Source organism: Oncorhynchus clarkii, chromosome 12 (assembly GCF_045791955.1).
Source record: "Oncorhynchus clarkii lewisi isolate Uvic-CL-2024 chromosome 12, UVic_Ocla_1.0, whole genome shotgun sequence".
In the NCBI taxonomy this organism is placed as follows: Eukaryota; Metazoa; Chordata; class Actinopteri; order Salmoniformes; family Salmonidae; genus Oncorhynchus; species Oncorhynchus clarkii.
In genome coordinates this window covers 84,130,098-84,157,723 of record NC_092158.1, presented here as the reverse complement: position 1 = coordinate 84,157,723, position 27,626 = coordinate 84,130,098, and the positions used below count along the sequence as shown (strand labels likewise).

The 27,626-nt window shown below is 43.6% G+C and overlaps 2 protein-coding genes and 1 pseudogene across 3 annotated transcripts; 1 reads left to right on the top strand and 2 right to left on the bottom strand.

The window, feature by feature from the left end:
- The first annotated feature begins 299 nt into the window (after positions 1–299).
- On the top strand, positions 300–3,965 carry LOC139422324 (C-signal-like; annotated as a pseudogene).
- Positions 3,966–4,236: 271 nt separating this feature from the next.
- LOC139422323 (E3 ubiquitin-protein ligase TRIM35-like) lies at positions 4,237–7,666 on the bottom strand. The gene is made up of 6 exons (XM_071173519.1): positions 7,023–7,666; positions 6,192–6,287; positions 5,511–5,741; positions 5,406–5,428; positions 5,199–5,317; positions 4,237–4,989 (listed from the first exon to the last, which is right to left on the bottom strand). Exons 1-6 carry the CDS (start codon positions 7,554–7,556, stop codon positions 4,430–4,432), a joined length of 1,563 nt encoding a protein of 520 aa, XP_071029620.1. The 5' UTR covers positions 7,557–7,666; the 3' UTR covers positions 4,237–4,429.
- A 12,536-nt stretch (positions 7,667–20,202) lies between these two features.
- Positions 20,203–25,070, bottom strand: LOC139421536 (PDZ domain-containing protein GIPC1-like). 2 transcript variants are annotated; one of them, XM_071172521.1, is made up of 7 exons: positions 24,831–25,070; positions 23,941–24,452; positions 23,660–23,845; positions 23,183–23,363; positions 22,843–22,955; positions 22,675–22,756; positions 20,203–22,218 (listed from the first exon to the last, which is right to left on the bottom strand). In XM_071172521.1, the coding sequence occupies exons 2-7, from the start codon at positions 24,238–24,240 to the stop codon at positions 22,067–22,069; spliced, it is 1,014 nt and encodes a 337-aa protein (XP_071028622.1). In that variant the 5' UTR covers positions 24,241–24,452; positions 24,831–25,070; the 3' UTR covers positions 20,203–22,066. The 2 variants fall into 2 exon arrangements, with proteins under 2 accessions (XP_071028622.1, XP_071028623.1); XM_071172522.1 differs by having other exon boundaries at positions 23,660–23,815; positions 24,831–25,005.
- Positions 25,071–27,626: the final 2,556 nt, after the last annotated feature.

Genomic DNA, 27,626 nt, shown 5'->3' with positions numbered 1-27,626 from the left:
AAGAATGTTGATTCAACCAGGGAGTGCCCAGTGGGTTCTATTTAATTTGCAACCATCAGGTACGGTATTAACGTCCTTAATTTCCCATACACAACCCCTTCTGCCCATGGCACGCACACACACTCACACACACACGTCTCAGCATACTACCTCATATACACAATCTAATGTGGACTAGGTGTGGTGCGGCTACAGAATAAACACTCAATGAAAATAATTGACGTTATAAAGGGGGTGAGAAGGAAGAGCCCTGAACAGTCACATACTCCAGGTCGAGGCAGAGACTGAAACGAGAAGAAATGGCAGCTAAAGCATGCAGCGTCCTGAACCCGGGGGCTACCCGAGGCCTGGGTTTGGAGATGGTTAACAGATGGTGGAGTCTCCCTGGCCGGTCCGCCAGTTATTAGCCTGCTGCCGAGACCTAGACGGGCTCAGAGCTGAGGTGAGAGCAGAGCTGCTGCTGCTGGAGCAGAGAGGGGAGATTGGAGTGTTCATTATTCTATGTTTGTTCTTAGGGCAGCTATGTCCTTGAGGGCAGAGCCATGTATTTAGAGAGTTGGGTCGACTTTTAGAATGTTGTATTTTGTTTTAATTCTAGACATCCAATTACATAGCCTTATTTAAATCAAATCAAATGTTATTGGTCACATACATACAGTATATTTAGCAGATGTTATTGTGGGTGTAGCAAAATGCTTGTGTTTCTAGCTCCAACAGTGCAGTAATATCTAACAATTCACAACAATACACACACATCTAAAAGTAAAATAATCTAATTAAGAGGTATATAAATATCAGGATGAGCAATGTTGTAGTGGCATTGACTAAAATACAGTACACTAGAATACAGTATATATGAGATAAGTAAAGCAGTATGTAAACATTATTAAAGTGACCAGTGATTCCATGTCTATGTATATAGGGCAGCAGCCTCTAATGTGCAGGGTTGAGTAACCGGGTGGTAGCCGGCTAGTGATGGCTATTTAACAGTCTGATGGCCTTGAGATAGAAGCTTTGATGCACGTGTACTGACCTCTCCTGCTGGATGATAGCGGGGTGAACAGGCCATGGGTCAGGTGGTTGATGTCCTTGATGATCTTTTTGGCCTTCCTGTGACATCGGTGCTGTAGGTGTCCTGGAGGGCAGGCAGTGTGCCCCCAGTGATGTGTTGGGCAGACCACTCCACCCTCTGGAAAGCCCTGCGGTTGCTGGCGGTGCAGTTGCCGTACCAGGCGGTGATACAGCCTGACAATTATGCATCTTTAAAAGTTTGTGAGGGTCTTAGGGGCCAAGATTAATTTCTTCAGCCTCCTGAGGTTGAAGAGGTTCTGTTGCGCTTTCTTCAACACACTGTCTGTGTGGGTGGACCATTTCAGATTGTCAGTGATGTGTATGGCGAGGATCTTGAAGCTTTCCACCTTCTCCACTGCGATCCCGTCGATGTGGATAGGGGCGTGCTCCCTCTGCTGTTTCCTGAAGTCCACGATCAGCTCCTTCATTTTGTTGGCGTCGAGGTAGAAATTATTTTCCTGACACCACTGCCAGGGCCCTCACCTCCTCCATGTTGGTAATCAGTCCTTCTACTGTTGTGTGGTCTGCAAACTTGATGATTGAGTTGGAGGCGTGATTGGCCACGCAGTAATGGGTGAACAGGGAGTACAGGAGGGAGCTGACCACGCACCCTTGTGGGGCCCCTGTGTTGAAGATCAGTGAAGTGAAGATTTCCTAAATTCCCCACCTGGGGGCGGCCCGTCAGGAAGTCCAGGACCCAGTGGCACAGGGTGGGGTTCAGACCAGGGCCCCAAGCGTAATGATGAGCTTGGAGGGTACTATGGTATTGAAGGCTGAGCTATAGTCAATGAACAGCATTCTTAGGTAGGTATTCTTCTTGTCCAGATGGGATAGGGCAGTGTGCAGTGCATGGTGATTATTAAATATTCCCCATATTTTGTTAATAGGGCGCTCACATGGCTGCCTTAGAATGTTGAAATAGTGTCATGTAAATGCATCATAATGCACAAACCTCAATGGCCCAACCCTCTAAATACATGGCTCTGCTTGAAGGCAAACTCCACTGAATAAGGAAAACTCTACTGAGCAAATATAGAAAATAAAGCCTTTCTGGAGATGTATTTTCTGTGTCTAACCAACAATGTGTCCTTTGTGTTTAAGGGTCTGCGAGACCTGGCAAAGAAGCACCCCAATGTCATCACTGTCATCCGTCTTGGTGAGTACTCGCTCTGTACCATTCTTCTGTTTCTTCACGCTCTAGCACAAGGATTATTGAGCCTATTAATGGCACTGTTGTCAATCTCACCAGTCACAGCATGCACTTGTATAGCCTGTACTGTATGAATCACATAGCAGAGTGCCAGGTTACTCTGAGCTGGCCAGCTGGGATGTTAGACTGGATACTGGGGTTGACTAAACCCAGATCTGTTTGTGCTTTCAGGACAATTACTGTTAGGGGTGGCAAGACAGCACAAACAGATCTGGGTTTAGTCTAGCGGTTGACTGACAGACTTTTTCTCCTCTGTGTCTGTCAGACGCCACAGACCCCTGCAGCATTAAGGAGTCAGCCAGGTGGGCAGTCTGGTGGGGAAGGCTGGGCTCAACGTGCTAGTAAACAACACAGGGGTGCTGACTCACGGCACCATGCAGACCACAAGTACCCAGGAAATACAGGCTGCATTCAACACCAACATCCTGGGCCCTATGGACGTCATTAAGTTAAGGGCAGAGAGCCAGAAAAACACATATACAAATACGTTTTAGAGGACATTCAAAATGTATTTGTTTTTCCTAATGTCGGCAAACAAAAGGTGCAGAATACTGAAGAATGATTCATCATTTTTGTTTTCTCTGTCTCCCTCATAAGGAGTTTCTGCCCTATCTGCAGTCAGCAGCCACAGCCAGTGGGAAACCAGGATTGTCCTGCAATAAGCCAGCTGTGGTCAGCATTTCCAGCATGGTGGCCTCCATGGTAACCGTCAAGGAGATGTATTCTTTCTTCCCAATGTCATCTCTCAAAGTGAACAGACCTCTGTTACCCTGCCTGTCATAACACAGCCTCTCACATCACATTATATTCCCTGTCGGGTTAGCCCAGCCATGGCAGTGGAGGCTGGTGTCAATTTAAATCGGCGGACGGGCTCTTTGTAATGGCTGGAATGGAATACATGTCATGTGTCTGATGAGTTTGAAACCTTTTCATTCATTCCGTAGTCATGGCTCTACATCCAATCTATTGTCCTGTATCCTCTCCTCTTTAATAGTCTCCCTCCCTTCTCTCTTCCTGCTCCTCCTTTCCTCTCCTCTCAGGCTGGTCTGAACATGCTGACGCTCTGCGCTACAGAGGAGTTCAGGAAGGATGAGATCCTGTTTGCGGTCCTGCACCCGGGCTGGGTCCGCACTGACATGGGTGGAGAAGGGGTGAGTCTGACTGGCAGGGTGGAGAAGGGGTGAGTGACTGGCAGGGTGGAGAAGGGGTGAGTCTGACTGGCAGGGTGGAGAAGGGGTGAGTCTGACTGGCAGGGTGGAGAAGGGGTGAGTCTGACTGGCAGGGTGCTTCTATTGAGTGCATTGACCTCAGGGTGGGAAAATATGTAATGAACTATGTTTAAGCACCTTAGAGCAGTGTTGTCCCAGTAGTCCATCAGGAGCAGGAGTCAGAACCCAATAGTGGGTCGTGGCATAAGCCTACAACTGGGCTTTGGTCTGATGTTCTGTTTTGATTATCTGGTGGGGTCAAAACAACATTTGAAAGGCTTTGATTAGTCATGGCCCAATATAAGTCTAATACCACTACCGCCACAGAGGCCGATCATGTATGTGTTTACTATGACCACCAGGGGGCGATCGATGCTCCAGAGAGTGTGGAAGGACTCCTGAGCGTGATGGACTCCCTAACTGAGAAACAGACTGGGGTCTTCCTGGACTATGAGGGAAAAGTCACGCCTTGGTAAACTCACTGGATTGTACTGAACACTGGAGAACTCTGAACACAATCTTTTATAATCGTTCTATAAATACGCATCAAATAAACATGAGTAAAATCAAGTGGTATCCCCCCCAAAGTTTATTCAATTGAGAAGAAAAAAAACAACCTTTTGGGGCTTTTATATACAGGAATTGTAATATTCATTGTGTGGTATTGAATATCTTCATTCATCTCACACGTGCTTTTTACTACACATTCCACAACATGGCAAAAAGCCATGCATCTTTCAGTAATAATCAGGATCTCATTTCTTCTATCGATAAAGTCAAAAGGCAATCAAAAAAATCTCTAAAAGATCTTACAAAATGTTTTCCACACACACCGTGCCAAACATTTCACTACGCCATTACCTATGTGTCTTGAGGCTGGATATGTGCCTTGGATGTACAGCTACCACTCTTTGAATGGTGCCGTCAGAACCCCTCCTCATCACCAGGTGGCGCTGTTCCACACAGCCACTTTGACCGGGCAGATCTTCAGCGGGCCGGGGTTGTTGCCGTTGATGTTGGCTCCGGGGCAGAAGAAGGGGAACATCCTCTCAGTGAAGAAATCATTGAAGGTGTAGATGGACGTCATATTAACAGGGTTGGAGAAGGTCACCTCCCCAGACTCGTAGTCCAGCTGTACCCTGACCCTCTTCAGCTCCCCTGTCAATTTGAGAGGGGTGCGTGGCCGGGTCACGGCCATATACTCACCCTCGCAGTGGGAGATCATCCACAAGCCACCCTCAGGGCAGCCTGAGATCCGGCCCTTCCTGTTAATGGACTCCTTGACCACACCCAGCATCCAGTCGTCCTTGTCCCCCACCTCTACCTCCCAGGCGTGGCAGCCGGTGGTGAAGCCCTCAGAGCCCAGGACGAACACGAAGTGGTCAAAACGCTCTGGGTTGTCTGGGAGCACCTGCACATGACCACTGTTGGTCACACTGGTCAGGTCCTTGTTCAGAGAGAGCCAGGAGTAGGCCGTGTTAGGATCCAGAGTCACAGGAGCTGGGAGATGGAAAAAAGGGCTTTAGTGATGGAAACAGTTTTAGAAAATATTTACAAGTTGTGGATCTAGTAATAAATTAATTAGCGTACATCTATACGAGTTAGTAGAAGTTCACTAGAACATTAGTTAATGCAGTTATAACTAGCTAGACACCCAACAAGCCAAAGACTGGAGCATAAACAGACTACTGTAGTCTTGCTATACATACTGTACTCCACCAGCCCCACCATCTTCTCCCAGACCTTGTACTTGAGGGAGCTGACATGCTTCGCCACGTTGATCATAGCACCTGAGATCTCCTCTGGACCCTTCTGAGGTATCACAGCTCTACAACAATATAACAGCCACTTAGTTCTAGTTGGAGTTTGGTACATTACATTATAAGGGTATTAGGTACTCAAGTCAAAACACTTACCTCTTCTTTGTGTTTCTGTAGTTCTGAAAATGGAACAAGACACATGTTTTGTAATTGTTTGTACTGTTAATACTGCTGGTTTATAAAAGGTCCTATTCTTCTTACCTGGAGGAAAAGAGCATCACTGGAAGCTATGTCATTATCAATAGCGATGATGGCATGAGAGAGGGTGAGGATGTCTGCCGTGATGCCCTCTGCCTTCTTCCTCACCAGATGTCTCTTCTGCTCATCTTCCTCCTGTAGAATAGCTATCCTGGCTTCCTCCTCATTCTGAAGGAAATGCCTGAGCTGCTCAAACTCCTCTCTGATGTGATTCTCTGTCTGCTGGGTCTGGCTCTGGACAAACAGGAGAAACGGGTCATAGGAGAGATACAATCTTATCTATAACTCTAGAACAGAGGCACACAATTGCAGACATTTGTCAAAACATTGTTTTGGTAGGCAAGCCATTGACAACAAAGTCTCTTACAACATAGACATGTCTGATTTCTGTGATAAACTCAATCAATTTAAAATAACTTTATTATCTCTCAAGGGGAAATTGCTTGGTCAAACACCAGGCACTTGTACTGCTTGCTCAAATACAAGGCACAAAGCATATTGACTGCTTTGTCCACATGAGGATATACTGTACACAAGTTATAAGACCATATTTTCAAGGGTTTGTTTTTTCAAAGGCATTCCTCCAACTGTTTACAGACTAACAGTGTGTCAGCTAAACATCAGTCAGTGTTGTGTTGGGATCTGCTGATGTCCCACGGTTTCAGACGCCCTGTCTGTTGATACCTTGATGTGCACAGTTGTGTCATCACACTCCTGCTTGGCTTCATAGAGGCCACGGAGGCTCTTCTTCAGAGGGATCAATTCTTTCTTCATTTCTTCCTGAAGGAGAGAGCAGAGGGGGAGAGAGAGGGGGAGGGGGAGAACGTTTTTAGAGATACAACTGTAAAGTGTGTAAGAGCGTCTGGAAGTTTAGCTCAAGCAAATCTAGCCATGTAAACACGAACGTCAACGGCAGAGCTTAAGCTCATCTGAGGTCGTGCATAGGCTGCTGTTTAACCGTAATCAGGATATTTTGGTGATATTTTTTGGTGACACCATATTCTATGGTTTTTGGAGTACCGTCTGCAACTGCACACAGACGTTTACAATAGAAAAGTTTATTCTGAATTGAGAATTAAAAAGTATCACCAGGTAAGGGTTAGGTGAAAAATTGCTGCCAGTGCTTTGCTCTAGCATACGGTGTAACCGTGTAAGGAAGCATTCACGTATCACCTTACAATGTGTAGTTTTCTTTAGTTTTTTATCCAACTAGCAGATACAGTATCAATGGCTCTGGCTCCCTTTCGAAATGTTACTGCTGTGAAATCTGGCACATCAATAATAATGTTTCACAATAGTTGTGTTTGATTGCTGACTGTACTGCTTCAAGTGTTATACTGGTGCTAAAACAAGCTGTATTAAGAATACATTTTCAAGGTAGTATGGTCAATATAAAGTAGTATATCTGAATAAAAACTGAAATTAAAAGATTGACAGAAGACAATATTTGCAACACCATAAAAGAGGGTTACACAGCCATCCAAAACTGAATGATACGAGACAAGCCATTCTAACCTTGAGCTCCTGGGCCCCCTCCTCCAGTGGGATTACACAGTGGCCCTGGTGCCTCTTAGACGTGTGACACACACAGCAGAGCACCTCGGCATCGTCCTGGCAGAACAGCTTCAGCACCTCCCCGTGTGTGTGGCACTTCACCTCAGACTTCACTGGGACGCCCCCTCTGTCTGGCCCCCCGCCCGCCTCGCCCTGGCTCCTCTGCTCCCTGAAGAAGGTATCGGCCACGTTCTTCAGAGCCAGGCTCACTGTGGGCTCTGTCAGGGAACACTTTCTGCGGCACACGGGACACTCGCGCCTCGCCTTCTTCTGGTTCCAGAACTGCTGCAGGCAGGCCCGGCAGAAGCTGTGGGTGCACTTGAGCACCACAGGGTCCCTGAAGATCTCGCAGCACACAGAGCAGGTTAGCTCATCCTCCAGCATGGAGCCCGAGTGAGAGGACACGGCCCTGGGCCGCAGAGCCATGACCACCTTGGGGCTCTGTAAGAACGAAGGTTTCCCAGGCTGGGAGGAAGCCCGTGGGCGCAGCGCCATGGCTGGCTCCTGCACTGTAGTTAGAGACTACTGTGGTGTATTCCCTTTTCAGTGGAGGAAATATCTTTCAGCAGTGCTGTAGCATCTACTCTTTCCTGAGGAAAGCTCTCTGCCAGCTCTCTCACATCCAGGAACAGACACTGGACTGACAGCTAAGGACACACAACATAGTAAATGAGGGACATGAGATCACATCCTATGGGTGACCTGGACTTGTAGAACAGGTCCTGCTCCGCCCCCCAAGAGAAAAATGTCTTTAAAAGCCAAATCACGTCCCCTGGCCTCCTACCTACTGTACCTGCCCACAACAGGATTCTAAGAAACTAGTCATTAGTTATTATGCCTAGCCCAACTGACCTCCCAGTCAGAGTCAGTCTGCCTGTTTCTGAGAAACGAGTGTCATGTGTGGGTAGAGCCTGGAGCAACAGGTGCTGCGGTGGGAGTAGGGTTAGGAGGCCTCCGACTGGCCACAAACTGGTTGAATCAACTTTGTTCCCACGTAATTTGTCAGTGTATTGTGACGTGGAATCTACATGGAAAATACATTGGATTTGAAAAAAGTCATCAAAGTAAACTGTTGTTTTGAGGGTGAAATTTCAACCACGGGATTGTGTCATCATTGTAACAAATGTTTAACAGACAAATCTCAACAACGTTGAGTCAACCAGTGTGTGCCCAGTGCGTTGTATAAAATATGTTGAATTTGTACCTTTGAAATGAAGTCCGATGCAGTGGCTGCCAATCCATTAGGGTGTTAGGGGTGGTGCCCCACTTGTCATAGTTCAACAACAAAAATCTACACACACACACACACACACACACACACACGTCAAAAGTTTGGACACACCTACTCATTCTAGGGTTTTTATTTATTTTACTATTTTCTACAACCTTTATTTAACTGGGAAAGTTAGTTAGGAACAAATTCTTATTTACAATGACGACCTACCCCAGCCAAACCCAGAATACGCTGGGTCAATTGTGTGCCACCTTACGGGACTCCCAATCACAGCCGGATGAAATACAGCCTGGATTGAAACTAGGGACTATAGTGATGCCCTCTTGCACTGAGATGCAGTGACTTTGAGCGCTGCGCCACTCGGGAGCAGCAGTAATAGTGAGCAGAATAATAGTGAAGACATCAAAATTACAGTTGAAGTCGGAAGTTTACGTACACTTAGGTTGGAGTCATTAAAACTAGTTTTTCAACCACTCCACAAATTTCTTGTTAACAAACTATAGTTTTGGCAAGTCGGTTAAGACATCTACTTTTGTGCATGACACAAGTAATTTTTCCAACAAATGTTTATAGACAGATTATTTCACTGTATCACAATTCCTGTGCGTCAGAAGTTTACATACACTAAGTTGACTGTGTCTTTAAACAGCTTGGAAAATTCCAGAAAATTATTTCATGGCTTCAGAAGCTTCTGATTGACTCAAATGATGTCAATTAGCCTATTGGAGGTGTACCTGTGGATATATTTCAAGGCCTACCTTCAAACTCATTGCCTCTTTGCTTGACATCATGGGAAAAATCTAAATCAGCCAAGACCTCAGAAAACAAATTGTAGACCTGCACAAGTCCAGTTAATCCTTGGGAGAAATTTCCAAATGCTTGAAAGTACCATGTTCATCTGTACAAACAATAGTACGCAAGTATAAACACCATGGGACCACGCAGCCGTCATACCGCTCAGGAAAGAGACGTGTTCTGTTTCGTACTTTGGTGCAAAAAGTGCAAATCAATCCCAGAACAACAGCAAAGGACCTTGTGAAGATGCTGGTGGAAACAAGTACAAAGTATCTATATCCAAAGTAAAACGAGTCCTATATCGACATAACCTGAAAGGCCGCTCAGCAAGGAAGCCGCCACAAAAAAGCCAGACTACTGCACATGGGGACAAAGATCATACTTTTTGGAGAAATGTCCTCTGGTCTGATGAAACAAAAATAGAACTGTTTGGCCATAATGACCATCGTTATGTTTGGAGGAAAAAGGGGGAGGCTTGCAAGCCGAAGAACACCATCCCAACCATGAAGCACGGGGGTGGCAGCATCATCTTGTGGGGGTGCTTTGCTGCAGGAGGACTGGTGCACTTCACAAAATAGTTGCATCATGAGGTAGGAAAATTATGTGGATATATTGAAGCAACATCTCAAGACTTCAGCCAGGAAGTTAAAGCTTGGTCGCAAATGGGTCTTCCAAATGGACAAGCATATTTCCAAAGCTGTGGCAAAATGGCTTAAGGACAACAAAGTCAAGGTATTAGAATGGCCATCACAAAGCCCTGACCTAAATCCCATAGAAAATGTGTGGGCAGAACTGAAAAAGCATGTGCGAGCAAGGAGGCCTACAAACCTGACTCAGTTACACCAGCTCTGTCAGAAGGAATGGGACAAAATTCACCCAACTTATGGGAAGTTCGCGGAAGGCTAATCGAAACGTTTGACCCTAGTTAAACAATTTAAAGGCAATGCCACCAAAAACTAATTGAGTATATGTAAACTTCTGACCCACTGGGAATGTGATGAAAGAAATAAAAGCTTAAATAAATCACTCTTCTATTATTCTGACATTTCACATTCTTAAGGTAAAGTGGTGATCCCGACTGACCTAAGACAATTTTTACTAGGATTAAATGTCAGGAATTGTGAAAAACTGAGTTTAAATGTATTTGGCTAAGGTGTATGTAAACTTCCAACTTCAGCTGTATGAAATAACACATATGGAATCATGAAGTAACCAAAAAAAAGTGTTACATCAAAATATGTTTTATATTTGGGACTTCAAAGTAGCCACCCTTTGCCTTGATGACAGCTTTGCAAGCTCTTGGCATTCTCTCTACCAGCTTCATGAGGTAGTATGGAATGGAATGCATTTCAATTAACAGGTGTGTCTTTGTGGAATTTCTTTCCTTCTTAATGCATTTGAGCCAATCAGTTGTGTTGTGACTAGGTAGGGGTGGTATACAGAAGATTTGGTAAAAGACCAAGTCCATATTATGACAAGAACAGCTCAAAAAAGCTAAGAGAAATGACAGACCATCATTACTTTAAGACATGAAGGTCAGTCAGTCCTGAATAGTTCAAGATCTTTTAAAGTTTTTTAAAGTGCAGTCACAAAAACCATAAAGCGCTGTGACGAAACTAGATCTCATGAGGTCCGCCACAGGAAAGGAAGACCCAGAGTTAACTGCACCTCAGATTGCAGCCCAAATAAATGCTTCAGAGTAACAGTTACATCTCAACATCAACTGTTTTTTATTTCACCTTTATTTAACCAGGTAGGCTAGTTGAGAACACCTTTATTTAACCAGGTAGGCTAGTTGAGAACACCTTTATTTAACCAGGTAGGCTAGTTGAGAACAAGTTCTCATTTACAACTGCGACACAAACAGAGTTAGACATGGAATAAACAAACACAGTCAATAATACAATAGAGAAAGTCTATATACAGTGTGTGCAAATGAGGTAGGATAAGGGGGGGTGAGGCAATAAAATAGGCTAGAGTGGCGAAATTATTACAGTATGGCAAATTAAACACTTGGGTGATAGATGTGCAGAAGATGAGTGAGCAAGTAGCGGTACTGGGGTGCAAAGGAGCAAAATAAATAACAATATGGTGATGAAGTAGTTGGATGGGTTATTTACAGATTGGCTATGTACAGGTGCAGTGATCTGTGAGCTGCTCTGACAGCTGGTGCTTAAAGCTAGTGAGGGAGATATGAGTCTCCAGCTTCAGTGATTTTTGCAGTTTGTTCCAGTCATTGGCAGCAGAGAACTGGAAAGAAAGGTGGCCGAAGGAGGAATTGGCTTTGGGGGTGACCAGTGAAATATACCTGCTGGAGCACGTGCTGCGGGTGGGTGCTGCTATGGTGACCAGTGAGCTGAGATAAGGTGGGGCTTTACCTAGAAAAGACTTAGATGACCTGGAGCCAGTGGGTTTGGCAACGGATATGAAGTGAGGGCCAGCCAAAGAGAGCATACAGGTCACAGTGGTGGGTAGTATATGGGGCCTTGGTGACAAAACGGATCGCACTGTGATAGCAAATTGGATGCAGTCTGAGTATTGGAGGCTATTTTGTAAATGACGTCAAGGATCGGTAGGATAGTCAGTTTTACTAGGGTATGTTTGGCAGCATGAGTGAAGGATACTTTTTTGCGAAATAGGAAGCCAATTCTAGATTTAACTTTGGATTGGAGATGTTTGATGAGAGTCTGGAAGGAGAGTTTACAGTCTAACCAGACCCCTAGGTATTTGTAGTTGTCCACATATTATAAGTCAGAACCGTCCAGAGTAGCGATGCTGGACGGGTGAGTAGGTTTGGGCAGCGATGGGTTGAAGAGCATGCATTTAGTTTTGCTTGCATTTAAGAGCAGTTGGGGGCCACAGAAGGAGAGTTGTATGGCATTGAAGCTCACCTGGAGGTTAGTTAACAGTGTCCAAAGAAGGGCCAGAAGTATACAGAATGGTGTCGTCTGCGTAGAGGTGGATCAGAGAATTACCAGCCGCAAGAGCGACATCATTAATGTATACAGAGAAAAGAGTCGGCCCGAGGGTTGAACCCTGTGGCACCCCTATGGAGACTGCCAGAGGTCCGGACAACAGGCCCTCTGATTTGACACACTGAACTCTGTCAGAGAAGTAGTTGGTGAACCAGGCGAGGCAGTAATTGATGGCGGTTATGATATCGTTTAGGACCTTGAGCGTGGCTGAGGAGCACCAATGACCAGCTCGGAAACTAGATTGCATAGCGGAGAAGGTACGGTGGGATTCGACATGGTCGGTGATCTGTTTGTTAACTTGGCTTTCGAAGACCTTAGAAAGGGAGGGTAGGATAGATATAGATCTGTAGCAGTTTGGGTCTAGAGTGTCTTCCCCTTTGAAGAGGGGGATGACCGCGGCAGCTTTCCAATCTTTGGGGATCTCAGACGATGCGAAAGAGAGGTTGAGCAAGCTAGTAATAGCTGTATGAATGGTTGAATTGCTGCAAAGAAACCACTATTAAAAAGGACACTAATAAGAAGAGACTTGCTTGGGCCAAGAAACATAAGCAATGGTCATTACACCACTGGAAATCTGTGAGTCCAAATTTGAGATTTTTGGTTGTGTCTTTGTGGTTTTTCTCTGTGTCTTTGTGAAACGCAGAGTACGTGACCGGGTGATCGCCGCATGTGTGGTTCCCACCATGGAGGAGGTGTGATGGTGCTTTGCTGTTGACACTGATTTATTTAGAATTCAAGGCACACTTAACCAGCATGGCTACCACAGCATTCTGCAGCAACACTCCATCCCATCTGGTTTGCACTTAGTGGGATTATCATTTGTTTTTCAACAGGATAATGACCCCAAAACACACCTCCAAGCTGTGTAAGGGCTATTTGACCAAGGAGAGTGATGGAGTGCTGCATCAGATGACCTGGCCTCCACAATCACCTGACTTCAACCCAATTGAGATGGTTTGGGATGAATTGGACCGCAGAGTGAAGGAAAAGCAGCCAACAAGTGCTCAGCATATGTGGGAACTCGTTCAAGACTATTGGAAAAGCATTCCTCGTGAAGCTGGTTGAGACAATACTAAGGCAAAGGGTGACTACTTTGAAGAATCTCAAATATATTTTGGATTTGTTTGACACTTTTTTGGTTACTACATGATTCTATACGTTTTATTTTGATGTCTTCACTATTATTCTACAATGTAGAAAATAGTGAAAATAAAGAAAACCCTTGAAGTAGGTATGTCCAAACTTTTGACTGGTACTGTAAATATATAAACTCAGTAAAAAAAGAAACGTTCTCTCACTCTCAACTATGTTTATTTACAGCAAACTTAATGTGTGTAAATATTTGTATGAACATAACAAGATTCAACAACTGAGACATAAACTGAACCTGTTCCCCAGACATGTGACTAACAGAAATTGAATAATATGTCCCTGAACAAAGGGGGGGTCAAAATCGAAAGTAACAGTCAGTATCTAATGTGGCCACCAGCTGCATTAAGTACTGCAGTGCATCTCCTCCTCATGGACTGCACCAGAATTGCCTGTTCTTGCTGTGAGATGTTACCCCACTTCTACCAAGGCACCTGCAAGTTCCCAAACATTTATGGGGGGGGGGGCTTCACCCTCCGATCCAACAGGTCCCAGACATGCTCAACGGGATTGAGATCCGGGCTCGTCGCTGGCCATGGCAGAACACAGACATTCCTGTCTTGCAGGAAATCACACACAGAACAAGCAATATGGCTGGTGTCAATGCCATGCTGGAGGGTCATATCAGCATGAGCCTGCAGGAAGGGTACCATATGAGGGAGGAGGATGTCTTCCCTGTAAAACACAGCATTGATTGCCTGCAATGACAACAAGCTCAGTCTGACGCCTCAAACCATGACGGACCCTCCACCTCCAAATCGATCCCGCGCCAGAGTACAGGCCTCGGTGTAACGCTCATTCCTTTGACGATAAACGGGAATCCGACCATCACCCCTGGTGAGACAAACCGCGACTCGTCAGTGAAGAGCACTTTTTGCCAGTCCTGTCTGGTCAAGCGACAGTGGGTATGTGCCCATAGGCGACGTTGTTCCCGGTGATGTGTGGTGAGGACCTGCCTTACAACAGGCCTACAAGCCCTCAGTCCAGCCTCTCTTAGCCTATTGCGGACAGTCTGAGCACTGATGGAGGGATTGTGCAACTCGGGCAGTTGTTCCCATCCTGTACCTGTCCTGCAGGTGTGATGTTTGGATGTACCGGTCCTGTGCAGGTGTTGTTACACGTGGTCTGCCACTGTGAGGACGATCAGCTGTCTGTCCTGTCTCCCTGTAGCGCTGTCTTAGGCGTCTCACAGTACAGACATTGCAATTTATTGCCCTGGCCAAATCTGCACTCCTCATGCCTCCTTGCAGCATGCCTAAGGCATGTTCACACAGATGAGCAGGGACCTTGGGCATCTTTCTTTTGGTGTTTTTCCCAGAGTCAGTAGAAAGGCCTCTTTAGTGTCCTAAGTTTTAAAAACTGCGACCTTAATTGCCTACCGTCTGTAAGTTGTTAGTGTCTGAACGACCGTTCCAGAGGTGCATGTTCATTCATTGTTTATGGTTCATTGAACAAGCATGGGAAACAGTGTTTAAACCCTTTACAATTAAGATCTGTGAAGTTCTTTGGATTTTTACGAATTATCTCTGGGCTATTTGCCTGCCGCCCAGGGCTTGGATTGCATTGCCAGCTATTACATTGTTTGCTATTGCTGGGGGGACTTCAGCAATGAGAAAGCAAGATTTCATCACGATTTTCCCAGCACAGAGTAAATGGACCTTCCTGGGGCGTTGAGGTACTGAACAGAGAGCAAATTGCAATTAAATAACCTGAACCGGACATGCATCATCAGTCGTAGGACAGAGGGATACACTTGCTATAACCTTGCGGATCTGGTAGGACAAAAAAAACATGTCTCTGTGCCAGTGGCGATTTTAGAATGTACATCTTGGTGGGGCAAACAAAACAAAAATTGTAGATGCAGTGGGGCAAAAAAGTATTTAGTCAGCCACCAATTGTGCAAGTTCTCCCACTTAAAAAGGTGAGAGAGGCCTGTAATTTTCATCATAGGTACACTTCAACTATGACAGACAAAATGAGAAAAAAAAATAAAGAAAATCAAATTGTAGTATTTTTAATACATTTATTTGCAAAATATGGTGGAAAATAAGTATTTGGTCACCTACAAACAAGCAAGATTTCTGGCTCTCACAGACCTATAACTTCTTCAAGAGGCTCCTCTGTCCTCCACTTGTTACCTGTATTAATGGCACCTGTTTGAACTTGTTATCAGTATAAAAGACACCTGTCCACAACCTCAGTCTCACTCCAAACTCCACTATGGCCAAGACCAAAGAGCTGTCAAAGGACACCAGAAACAAAATTGTAGACCTGCACCAGGCTGGGAAGACCGAATCTGCAATAGGTAAGCAGCTTGGTTTGAAGAAATCAACTGTGGGAGCAATTATTAGGAAATGGAAGACATACAAGACCACTGATAATCTCCCTCGATCTGGGGCTCCACGCAAGATCTCACCCCGTGGGGTCAAAATGATCACAAGAACGGTGAGCAAAAATCCCAGAACCACACGGGGGGACCTAGTGAATGACCTGCAGAGAGCTGGGACCAAAGTAACAAAGCCTACCATCAGTAACACACTACGCCGCCAGGGACTCAAATCCTGCAGTGCTAGACGTGTCCGCCTGCTTAAGCCAGTACATGTCCAGGCCCGTCTGAAGTTTGCTAGAGAGCATTTGGATGATCCAGAAGAAGGTTGGGAGAATGTCATATGGTCAGATGAAACCAAAATATAACTTTTTGGTGAAAACGCAACTCGTCGTGTTTGGAGGACAAAGAATGCTGAGTTGCATCCAAAGAACACCATACCTACTGTGAAGCATGGGGGTGGAAACATCATGCTTTGGGGCTGTTTTTCTGCAAAGGGACCAGGACGACTGATCCGTGTAAAGGAAAGAATGAATGGGGCCATGTATCATGAGATTTTGAGTGAAAATCTCCTTCCATCAGCAAGGGCATTGAAGATGAAACATGGCTGAGTCTTTCAGCATGACAATGATCCCAAACACACCGCCCGGGCAACGAAGAAGTGGCTTCGTAAGAAGCATTTCAAGGTCCTGGAGTGGCCTAGCCAGTCTCCAGATCTCAACCCCATAGAAAATCTTTGGAGGGAGTTGAAAGTCTGTGTTGCCCAGCAACAGCCCCAAAACATCACTGCTCTAGAGGGCCAAAATACCAGTGTGTGAAAACCTTGTGAAGACTTACAGAAAACGTTTGACCTCTGTCATTGCCAACAAAGGGTATATAACAGAATATTGAGATAAACTTTTGTTATTGACCAAATACTTATTTTCCACCATAATTTGCAAATAAATTCATTAAAAATCCAACAATGTGATTTTCTGGATTTTTTTCCCTAATTTTGTCTGTCATAGTTGAAGTGTACCTATGATGAAAATTACAGGCCTCTCATCTTTTTAAGTGGGAGAACTTGCACAATTGGTGGCTGACTAACTACTTTTTTGCCCCACTGTACATGCCAGCAAAGCCACTACACAACACTGAACAATACATTAATTGCACTATAACGGTGACAAAGTGCCCATACACTGTTAGGGCCTACATAAAGCTGTCCCAACAGCAGAGCTTTCTTTTCAGCGCCATGGAGTGAATCCTTACCACTGCTACACCTGGCTATCATCTGAGCTTTGTCTGGCAGTGAAACAGATAAAATCAGCCTCATTTATTGCCTTTAAAAAAACATAGCTGTTATAGCTGACTTGCTTAAACAAATGTGGTTGCTACTGACAATTGAGATGTACAAACTATTGCATAAGGGGACGACAAGCGGATAAGAGGCAAGCCATAATTTCAATTTAGACATTGATGAGCTAGGACGGACATAGTCCATATAACTATTTGTTCAGCACTTTTGAAATGTAAAGCGACAGAATTCAGAACATGGGCCATTTTTACAGTATTCTCCCTGTACACCAAGTCAGAACCATAGGATAAATAAAGCGGGCAAAATAAACAGACAATGAAAGCTCTTACAATATTCGATGATACATTTCTCTAAAACAGGTTATATGCTACATGTGCATCACCAAGTCAGAACAGTAGGCTAAATCTTCAACATTATATCCACTATCAACAAAAAACACAATAGGCTGGGCAGCACCTCCTACTGGCGAGTTGATCTACAGCTATTAATTTGGTCTCCCATCCAGGGTTTTAACCAAACTCGGCTTTTCTATTTGCCACTGACTACTACCAATGTGCTATCACGAGAATGATTATTAAGAGACCTATTAATAACTAAATATATGCACTGTTGCAACCTAAGTCATTCCAAAGGATAGGTTTAACAAAGCAAATTAAATGTAACCATACTTTATAAGTCATATATCAATGATACTATTTAGACATATATAGCATTTAAGTCAGCTATTGTTTCAATTCAACCCAGGGTTCAACTAAAATGATAAACTGTGTAGTTTGAGCCCTGAATTCTGATTGACTGAAAGCCGTGGTATATCAGCCTGTATACCACGGGTTTGACAAAACATTTAGTTTTACTGCTCTAATTATGTTGGTAACCAGTTTATAATAGAATTAAGGCTCCTCTGGGGTTTGTGATATATGGCCAATATACCACGGCTAAGGGCTGTGTCCAGGCACTTTGCGTTGCGTCGTGCATAAGAACAACCGTTAGCCGTGGTATAGTGGTCATACACCACACCTCCTCAGGGGTTATTGCTTAAATAGACAATAAATATTGGCCAAGGATTTTAAGCTGTGGTTGATTTCAAATGCAATCTTCAAAATAATCATTGATATTGGATTTAAGTCTCCATGTCAACCAAAAACCTAAGTTAAAACATAGTATCAAATCAAACTTCATTCAAAATGCATTTAAAGTTTGATTAGATTTCCTCCTATTCTTTAACTTAGATTTGTGAATCCAACATATACATTTTTTATTTGAAAACAAACTGGAATTTGTTGACAACTAAACACAATTCAATATTCATTTTGCAATAAAGTAAATAGCCTATTAACTTGTCAACAAGTTAAGAAAATAATTTGTTGGATTCAAGTCTCTTGCATAGGCAAGATGCAACAGATGGTATAACATACAGTATATACACATATGAGATTAGTAATATAAGATATGTAAACATTATTAAAGTGGCGCTATTTAAAGTGACTAGTGATCCATTTATTAAAGTGGCTAATGATTTTAGTCTGTATGTAGGCAGCAGCCTCTCTGTGTTAGTGATGGCTGTTTAACAGTCTGATGGCCTTAAGATTGAAAAACAGCTTCTATCGGTCCCAGCTTTGATGCACCTGTACTGACCTCGCCTTCTGGATGGTAATGGGGTAAACAGCTAGTGGCTCAGCTGGTTGTTGTCCTTGATGATCTTTTTGGCCTTCCTGTGACATCAGGTGCTGTAGGTTTCCTGTAGGACAGGTAGTTTGCCCCCGGTGATGTGTTGTGCAGACCGCACCACCCTCTGGAGAGCCATGTGGTTTAGGGCGGTGCAGTTGCCGTACCAGGCTGTGATACAGTCCGACAGAATGCTCTTAATTGCGCATCTGTAAAAGTTAGTGAGGGTTTTAGGTGACAAGCCACATTTCTTCAGCCTCCTTCACCACGGTCTGTGTGGGTGGACCATTTCAGTTTGTCCGTGATACGTACACTGACACCTTCTCCACTACTGTCCCGTCGATGTGGATAGGGGGGTGCTCCCTCTGCTGTTTCCTGAAGTCCACGATCATTTCCTTCGTTTTGTTGACGTTGAGTTCAATCTTGGTTTCATCAGACCAGAGAATATTGTTTCTCATGGTCAGAGTCCATTAGGTGTCTTTTAGCAAACTCCAAGCTGGCTGTCATGTGCCTTTTACTGAGGAGTGGCTTCTGTCTGAAGACCTGATTGGTGGAGTGCTTCAGAGATGGTTGTCCTTCTGAAAGGTTCTCCCATCTCCACAGAAGAACACTGGAGCTCATTCATAGTGACCATCAGGTTCTTGGTCACCTCCCTGACCAAGGCTCTTCTCCCCCGATTGCTCAGTTTGGTTGGGTGGCCAGCTCTAGGAAGATTCTTGGTGGTTCCAAACTTAAGAATGATGGAGGCCACTGTATCTTACAGTGCACCTTCAATGCTGAAGAAATGTTTTGGTACCCTATCTGTGCCTCGACACAATCCTGTCTCAGCATTCTACAGACAATTCCTTCAACCTCATGGCTTGGTTTTTGCTCTGACATACACTGTTAACTGTAGGACATTATATCAACAGGTGTGTGCCTTTCCAAATCATGTCCAATCAATTGAATTTACCACAGGTGGACTCCAATCAAGTTGTAGAAACTTCTAAAAGATGATCAATGGAAACAGGATGCACCTGACCTCAATTTCAGGTCTCATAGCAAGTGTATGAATACTTATGTAAATAGGGTATTTGTTTTGTATGTTTAATACATTTGCTAAAACCTGTTTTCGCTTTGTCATTATGGGGTATTGTGAGCAGATTGATGAGGAAAAAAATTAAATCATAGATGTGACTCTCAAACATTGATACGCCATATCAAATTCCCATTGTGTATTGTGTTCCCAAACTGTCCTACTATTGAGGGCTGAAGGGAGTGATTAGATGCATGTATTTTTTGAGGTGAGAACAGGACCTGATTACACACCTATAAACACACAGCACTCCAGGGGGTGATGTGTTTGTCTCTCTAAGAAGAACATGTTTCCATTCGCAGGTGAACACCAACTCAGCCAGCCTGTGCAAAATATCAGCTTGACTACGACCTGACGTTAGTTCATTTTCTTGTCCCACTAAGGAAAATGACAAAATATACTTTTAAAAAAATATGATTTTGCACTTTTTTCTGCTAAACAATCTGACATAATATAGTAATATGAATTACATCTAGGGAAATATTTCCTGTTGAAGAGTCCAAGGCAACATTTGTGTATTCAACTGAGGGAAAGACATGGAAAACATCTTATTTCATCATCTTCCTCATTATTATTGCCATTATAAATCAGACATTGTAATAGAAAGCCATACCAAAACATCTTATTTCATCATCTTCGTCATTATTATTGCCATTATAAATCAGACATTGTAATAGAAAGCCATACCAAAACAATGTCCTCAGTATTACAGTGCCTATTATCACTATTTTATGACAGTAACCATCTAGATATACTTCAACAGCATTGATAGACAGAAAAACAACCAAACAATTTACTACAAAAATGTGTTGTTCATTCAGAGATAGACTATGGAAAAGATAAAACCCAGAAAAGTTATGAAAAGAAATATTTTCTATGTTGAGTAATTATTTTCTATATCTTGGAACTTTGACCCATATTGCATGTTGTTTTATTCATCTATAAAGAAGTCACTAAAAGCCAGATGACTTTGCAGAAAGTAGTTTGGTTTGATAATGACATCATTCTGTTCCTACGGTAGTGTCCAGGTTCTTTCCTAAAGTAACAGTGTTGGACTTGGTCCTTCATTTCATTGCAGAATTGCATAATGGTGCATTTTCCTTTCATTACTTGACCGCTCCATGACTTATGTGCATAACTATTTGGCTCCTTCATGTTGAGACTGTCTGGTCCCTAAAAAATGCAGTCTATTGGAAATGCCAATGCTTTTGGCATGGATATCAGTTTTCATTTTTACCACCAACTCAATTAAAACAAAGGAAATTCCTCATCAGTTACACAACGCTTTTTCATTTAAAACACCACTCCTTTAAAAAAATCCTGCAAAAACATTTCTTAAAAAATTAAAGGCTCAGTCTACCAATAAGTCAATAGCTTTTTAAAAAAAAAATGTTTAACATGTACTTCAAATTCTTGAGTATTCTTGTAATACTGTAATATAACACTGCTTTTCTTAATACTGGAGTTTCCCTGGCAAATGGGACCATTTAAGTATTAACCAGACTATCTTTGTTAACAGACTGAGATGTGCTACAAGTGCAGCTTGTTTCTATACCTTATTCACTTCAGAAAAACTGATAGTGATTGTAGTTTGAACCATAGAAAAAGCTGCAGCTAATTTTGTAGTGACAGTCTACGCATTGTGAACCTTCAGCAGCCAAAACACTCCTTCAATAGTGACACTCAACAGCACATAAAACCAAAAGAACTCACAACGAGGAGACAAACAATAATAGCACGGGCTAATAAGATGTTTTTTCTGACCATGCGATTTGACCAGGACATTCTGGGCATGAGCCTCTCAATACGCCTCTCTCTGAACAACACCGCACAGAACACAAATACTGTAGTCCAGTTCTATGCACCAGTGCTATGTAGTGAGTGACTGCTCCAGTGAAGTACAATGCACTTTTCTTATATTTTCTACAGCGCAGTGCAAGACAGTGCAAAGTGTGGGGGGGTGGGGAGGAAAATCACAGTTTGTTTGAACTCAAACTTCAAAAGGGTAGGTGCATGTAAGCCGTGGTCCCTCACTTCTCCACTTGTTGTTCTCGGGATTGTTCCTCAGAGGACTAGTGGAACAAAGACCTGGGCGTTAACATGTGACGTGTTCAAGGTCAGGAGGTGTGTCCACAACCACAAGACCTGGAAGAAAATTGAAAAGCACTTGCAGTTTGAACACAATAACCTCCACGTATTGCATTCAATAGTCTGAGTCTGATGAGAGTATTTTCAGCCTGATCGAGTGATCAGAGCTAGTGATCAGAGTCCTCTATCCTCTCCCATACACTGTCTCTATCCTCCCAAAGAGTCTCCCCCAAAAGTATCCCAACAAGAGTAGTAAACTCCACGTAAAAAATAATAAGTACACAGAAAACAATAAGTAAATCACATGATGGTAGTGTGGTGTTTCCTAGTAGTTCTGTTTGTTGCAGGTTGGTGCCTCAGCATTCAAAACCACACACAGGTTGTTCCCCTGCTCCCTCCGGTTACAGCCGGCCGACCTTGGCGTCCCCGATGGCACCCCAGACGTCAAAAACAAATTCATCCGGGAAGGCGAAGTCACCAAGAGTCTCGTCCAACGCCTCGGCAAACTCATCTGGGTTCTTTTTGTCCTTCCCCAGCTCCACCATTGTAGCAGCTGACAGTGAGGGAGAGGGGTCAACCACAGCACAACAAAGTAATAGGAAGTTAAATAGTTAACCAAATAGCTACCAAGACTATTTACATTGACCCTTTTTGCACAAACTTTGCCTCATCACATACATTTATTATTTGTCACTTTATTCCTAGTCAAATGTACACATCTACCTCGTACCCTGCACAGACTCAGTACTGGTACCCTGTGTATATTGCCAAGTTATCGTTACTCATTGTGTATTTATTATTACATGTTTTATTTTTCTATTATTTCTATCTCTCTGCATTGTTGGGAAGGGTCCGTGAGTAAGCATTTCATCGTTAGTCTACACCTGTTGCTTACAGCATGTAACAAATAACATTTGATTTGAAGTGACAACACACAAGTCCCCACTTTGCTAACAGAAGCTGCATGTGTGAATCACATTCACACGTATACACACACCGTCTCCCTTACCCAGCTCACTGTCTCTGATGCCCATGTAACTCTCCAGGAGGTCATCCACTTTCTCTATGGCCTTCTCCTCAAATGCAGAGGGCTGACAAACAAATACCACAAACATAGTCATGACCTGAAACCATGTTAACCTTATTAACGGTAATAGAAGAGCCAACACACACTCACCAGCTCCTCCACCGTGGCTGGGCCTTTGGAGCGTAAACGCAGGGTGCCCTTCCCTGTCCCCAGCTGGGTTCCTGAGCCAGCCCGGGCCCCTCCTGACCTCTGGCTGATCATGTCTACAGGTAAGGGAGACAACATAACATGTCAAAGGAGCATCAGGTTTCTAACCTCCTAATTCTATATCTAGCTAGTCAATGATAATATAAGAGCAATTAGTAAAAGGCATTACAAAGTTTGATAAGTGCTGACTCATTCCTAAATATAATCTGTCACACCATAATATGATTCATAATTACTGTGTCAGCACACACAATCTCTCATACACACACATACACAAACCCACCGAAGGCTTTCAAGGGCTCCACCATCTTGAGAACAAAGTCCTTCCCCTTGGGCAGCTCCTTGAGCATCTTGGCCACCTCGTAGTGTCGACAGCCAATGAGACTGTGGCCGTTGATGGACTCAATCATGTCTCCCACGTTGATGACCTGGATCTGATGGACCACGCTACCCTCCCTTATTCTCTGGAAGGGACAGGATGAGACAAAGTAAAAATCCACCATTTCACACAATCAGCCAATTTGGCAGTGGGCAACATAAACAACTCTATAATGTGCATAGGCAACTAACTAACATCTTATATTCAGTCTACTGTACATTCCACACTGTCGCTGCAATTGAGGCTCTGCGTTTCAAACGCTCCCATTTTGTTCTATTTTTAGTCCTCTGTGTGTGATGCTGATGCATTTCCTTCCACTGCCAGACCTATCAGAGGTGACAGACACAGACGACTGATTTCCTAGCCAGTAACCATGCCCACCTTGATGAAGGCGTATCCAGCTCCATTATCAGTGATGGTCAACCCCAGGGCGTCCTCCCCCTTGAACACCTCCACTTCCTTCCTCTGGCCTTTGATATGGGCGAAAATAAAGTCCTCCAGCCCAATCTGACCCCCCAGTAACTTGTCCATGTCCACCTTGTGAGTGTTCAGAGTGCAGAACATCACCTGAAGAGTTAGAAAGTGAGTCAGTAAAGGGATAAACTGAAGCAGATCTCTCTCTCTCTCACACACACACACACGTCAGTCGTCATATTGTTCACCTCTGGTGGTGCGATCCCAAAGGCCTCTCCGATCTTGGTGTAGAGCTCTCGCACGTTGCTGAAGCCCTCGATGCGTCCCGTGGGGCTACCGTGTGCTAGCTGGGTGTGGAAGATCAGACGAGGTCTCAGGCTGGTGGGTGGGGGTGGCAGACCCTCCTGGGTAGTACCCTCCCTGAGCCCCACACTACCTCCATCCAGGCCGTCCATTCCTGGGACATTAAGACCCGCTCGGATCGGCTCGGCTTCCTCGTTCTCCACTAGTGGAGATGCTTTCTTCCTTCTACCCAATCCAAGAGGCATTTTTATCCTTCTGTCTGTCTGTGGAATTGAACAGATGCTGCTTTGGTAGGTAGCCAAAGGTCCAGCATAGGACTCTCTCTCTCAAGTCTTCTTCCACCTGATGATTCACCAGTGAACCACAGCTATCTCTTGATGGTGGTCGTTGTTGCTAGCTACTGCTGTTGTTGGGACAATAACTTCAACTGTATGGCAACTAGACATTCAGAGTGCATCTGTGAACAGATTGTGACAGGTTAGTTAAGCATTACTACCAAACCCCATCGCTTGTGCGTCACATCACAATACACTGGAAGATAGCTTTCAAAAACGAGTACCAAAACGCCCAGGAGCTAACTTGCCAGCTAGCTAGCTCACCCTTAAAACACTTCTTCTGCCTACTTGTCTTGCCATCAAGTTACATGGCATTAGATAAGATGATAAACATCTCAACTTGAATCAGAGATTGCACTTAATTTGACACACCTATTTTTTTTAAACAGATTGCCAGTTAGGTAGCTAACTTGTTAGCTAATTAGCTTGTTGGCTAACACAATATTAGCTACTAGCTAGCTGAGAATGAAGGAATATAGCAGTCAAGGTAAGCATCTTACCAGAGCTTTAGCTAGCTAACTCGCTGTACGAGGTGATTGATTCAAGCCAGACGTGGAATGGAACATCAAAACACTAGGTTACTTCTTGATCCAAAGGTTGTGAAAGTAAAGTTACATCGCATTTGAATCGCTAGTCTTGTGAGATACGCTAACAAGAAAATGAGAGGAAAGGATGATCTGATGGGTATTATGTATGTTGTTCAGCAGGGGTGTTTTCATTAGATAGCACAGCCACAAAGTCAGAATTGGCTATGTCGAGAGAAGAAAAAAAAGGAAAACAAAAATGTGCTTTTTGGTTTTTATTTATGTTTTGGGGTTAGGAATAAGGTTAGCAATGAGGTTAAGGATAGGTTTAAAATCAGATTTTAAGAAGACCAATAGTAGAACCAGGCGGGGTTTATTACTTTGCGGCTGTGGTAACAATTGACGACTGCAGGGGTGGGACTTCAGCACTGTATAATGGCCTCCTCCACTATAGGATTCCTCTCCTCGTCTCTAGCTCTTCGATGCCCCCTACTGTAAGGCAGGTTTTTCAACCCTCTGTCCTAGGAATTCCAATAGTCCTCCTGGCATGAATAATTAATCTACACTGCCTGTAATGCATTTTATTATCTATCTAGTATAGATGACAGACAGGCTTTTACAAAAAATGCTCAGCTTTTGATTCTAACTTGTAACAGATTCAGTTCCCATATGTCTCTCACTCCATTTAACCCCTGGATGTGGATGTGTGTTTTTCAGAAGATTGCTTGTTTGACAATCTGCTCCAGGTAGAACAAAATGCACTCTGTTACAATGGTGCTTTGATCCCAATCCAGTTAGCTAGTCCCTAGTTGGCAAACTTGTTGCATGTGTAAAATAACTGTGTTGTCAAATCAAATCAAACGTTGTCACATTTTTAAAATTGTACCTTTATTTAACTAGGCAAGTCAGTTAAGAACAAATTCTTATTTTCAATGACGTCCTAGGAACAGTGGGTTAACTGCCTTGTTCAGGGGCAGAACGACAGATTTGTACCTTGTCAGCTCGGGGATTTCAACTTGCAACCTTTCAGTTACTTGTCCAACACTCTAACCACTATTTTATTTTAATTTCACCTTTATTTAACCAGGTAGGCTAGTTGAGAACAAGTTCTCATTTACAACTGCGACCTGGCCAAGATAAAGCATAGCAGTGTGAACAGACAACAACACAGAGTTACACATGGAGTAAACAATTAACAAGTCAATAAAACAGTAGAAAAAAAGAAAAAAAATAGAAAAAAAGAGTCATATGTGCAAAAGGCATGAGGAGGTAGGCGAATAAGTACAATTTAGCAGATTAACACTGGAGTGATAAATGATCAGATGGTCATGTACAGGTAGAGATACTGGTGTGCAAAAGAGCAGAAAAGTAAATAAATACAGTGCCTTGCGAAAGTATTTGGCCCCCTTGAACTTTGCGACCTTTTGCCACATTTCAGGCTTCAAACATAAAGATATAAAACTGTATTTTTTTGTGAAGAATCAACAACAAGTGGGACACAATCATGAAGTGGAACGACATTTATTGGATATTTCAAACTTTTTTAACAAATCAAAAACTGAAAAATTGGGCGTGCAAAATTATTCAGCCCCTTTACTTTCAGTGCAGCAAACTCTCTCCAGAAGTTCAGTGAGGATCTCTGAATGATCCAATGTTGACCTAAATGACTAATGATGATAAATACAATCCACCTGTGTGTAATCAAGTCTCCGTATAAATGCACCTGCACTGTGATAGTCTCAGAGGTCCGTTAAAAGCGCAGAGAGCATCATGAAGAACAAGGAACACACCAGGCAGGTCCGAGATACTGTTGTGAAGAAGTTTAAAGCCGGATTTGGATACAAAAATATTTCCCAAGCTTTAAACATCCCAAGGAGCACTGTGCAAGCGATAATATTGAAATGGAAGGAGTATCAGACCACTGCAAATCTACCAAGACCTGGCCGTCCCTCTAAACTTTCGGCTCATACAAGGAGAAGACTGATCAGAGATGCAGCCAAGAGGCCCATGATCACTCTGGATGAACTGCAGAGATCTACAGCTGAGCTGGGAGACTCTGTCCATAGGACAACGATCAGTCGTACATTGCACAAATCTGGCCTTTATGGAAGAGTGGCAAGAAGAAAGCCATTTCTTAAAGATATCCATAAAAAGTGTCGTTTAAAGTTTGCCACAAGCCACCTGGGAGACACACCAAACATGTGGAAGAAGGTGTTCTGGGCAGATGAAACCAAAATTGAACTTTTTGGCAACAATGCAAAACGTTATGTTTGGCATAAAAGCAACACAGCTCATCACCCTGAACACACCATCCCCACTGTCAAACATGGTGGTGGCAGCATCATGGTTTGGGCCTGCTTTTCTTCAGCAGGGACAGGGAAGATGGTTAAAATTGATGGGAAGATGGATGGAGCCAAATACAGGACCATTCTGGAAGAAAACCTGATGGAGTCTGCAAAAGACCTGAAACTGGGACGGAGATTTGTCTTCCAACAAGACAATGATCCAAAACATAAAGCAAAATCTACAATGGAATGGTTCAAAAATAAACATATCCAGGTGTTAGAATGGCCAAGTCAAAGTCCAGACCTTGAATCCAATCGAGAATCTGTGGAAAGAACTGAAAACTGCTGTTCACAAATGCTCTCCATCCAACCACACTGAGCTCGAGCTGTTTTGCAAGGAGGAATGGGAAAAAAATTCAGTCTCTCGATGTGCAAAACTGATAGAGACATACCCCAAGCGACTTACAGCTGTAATCGCAGCAAAAGG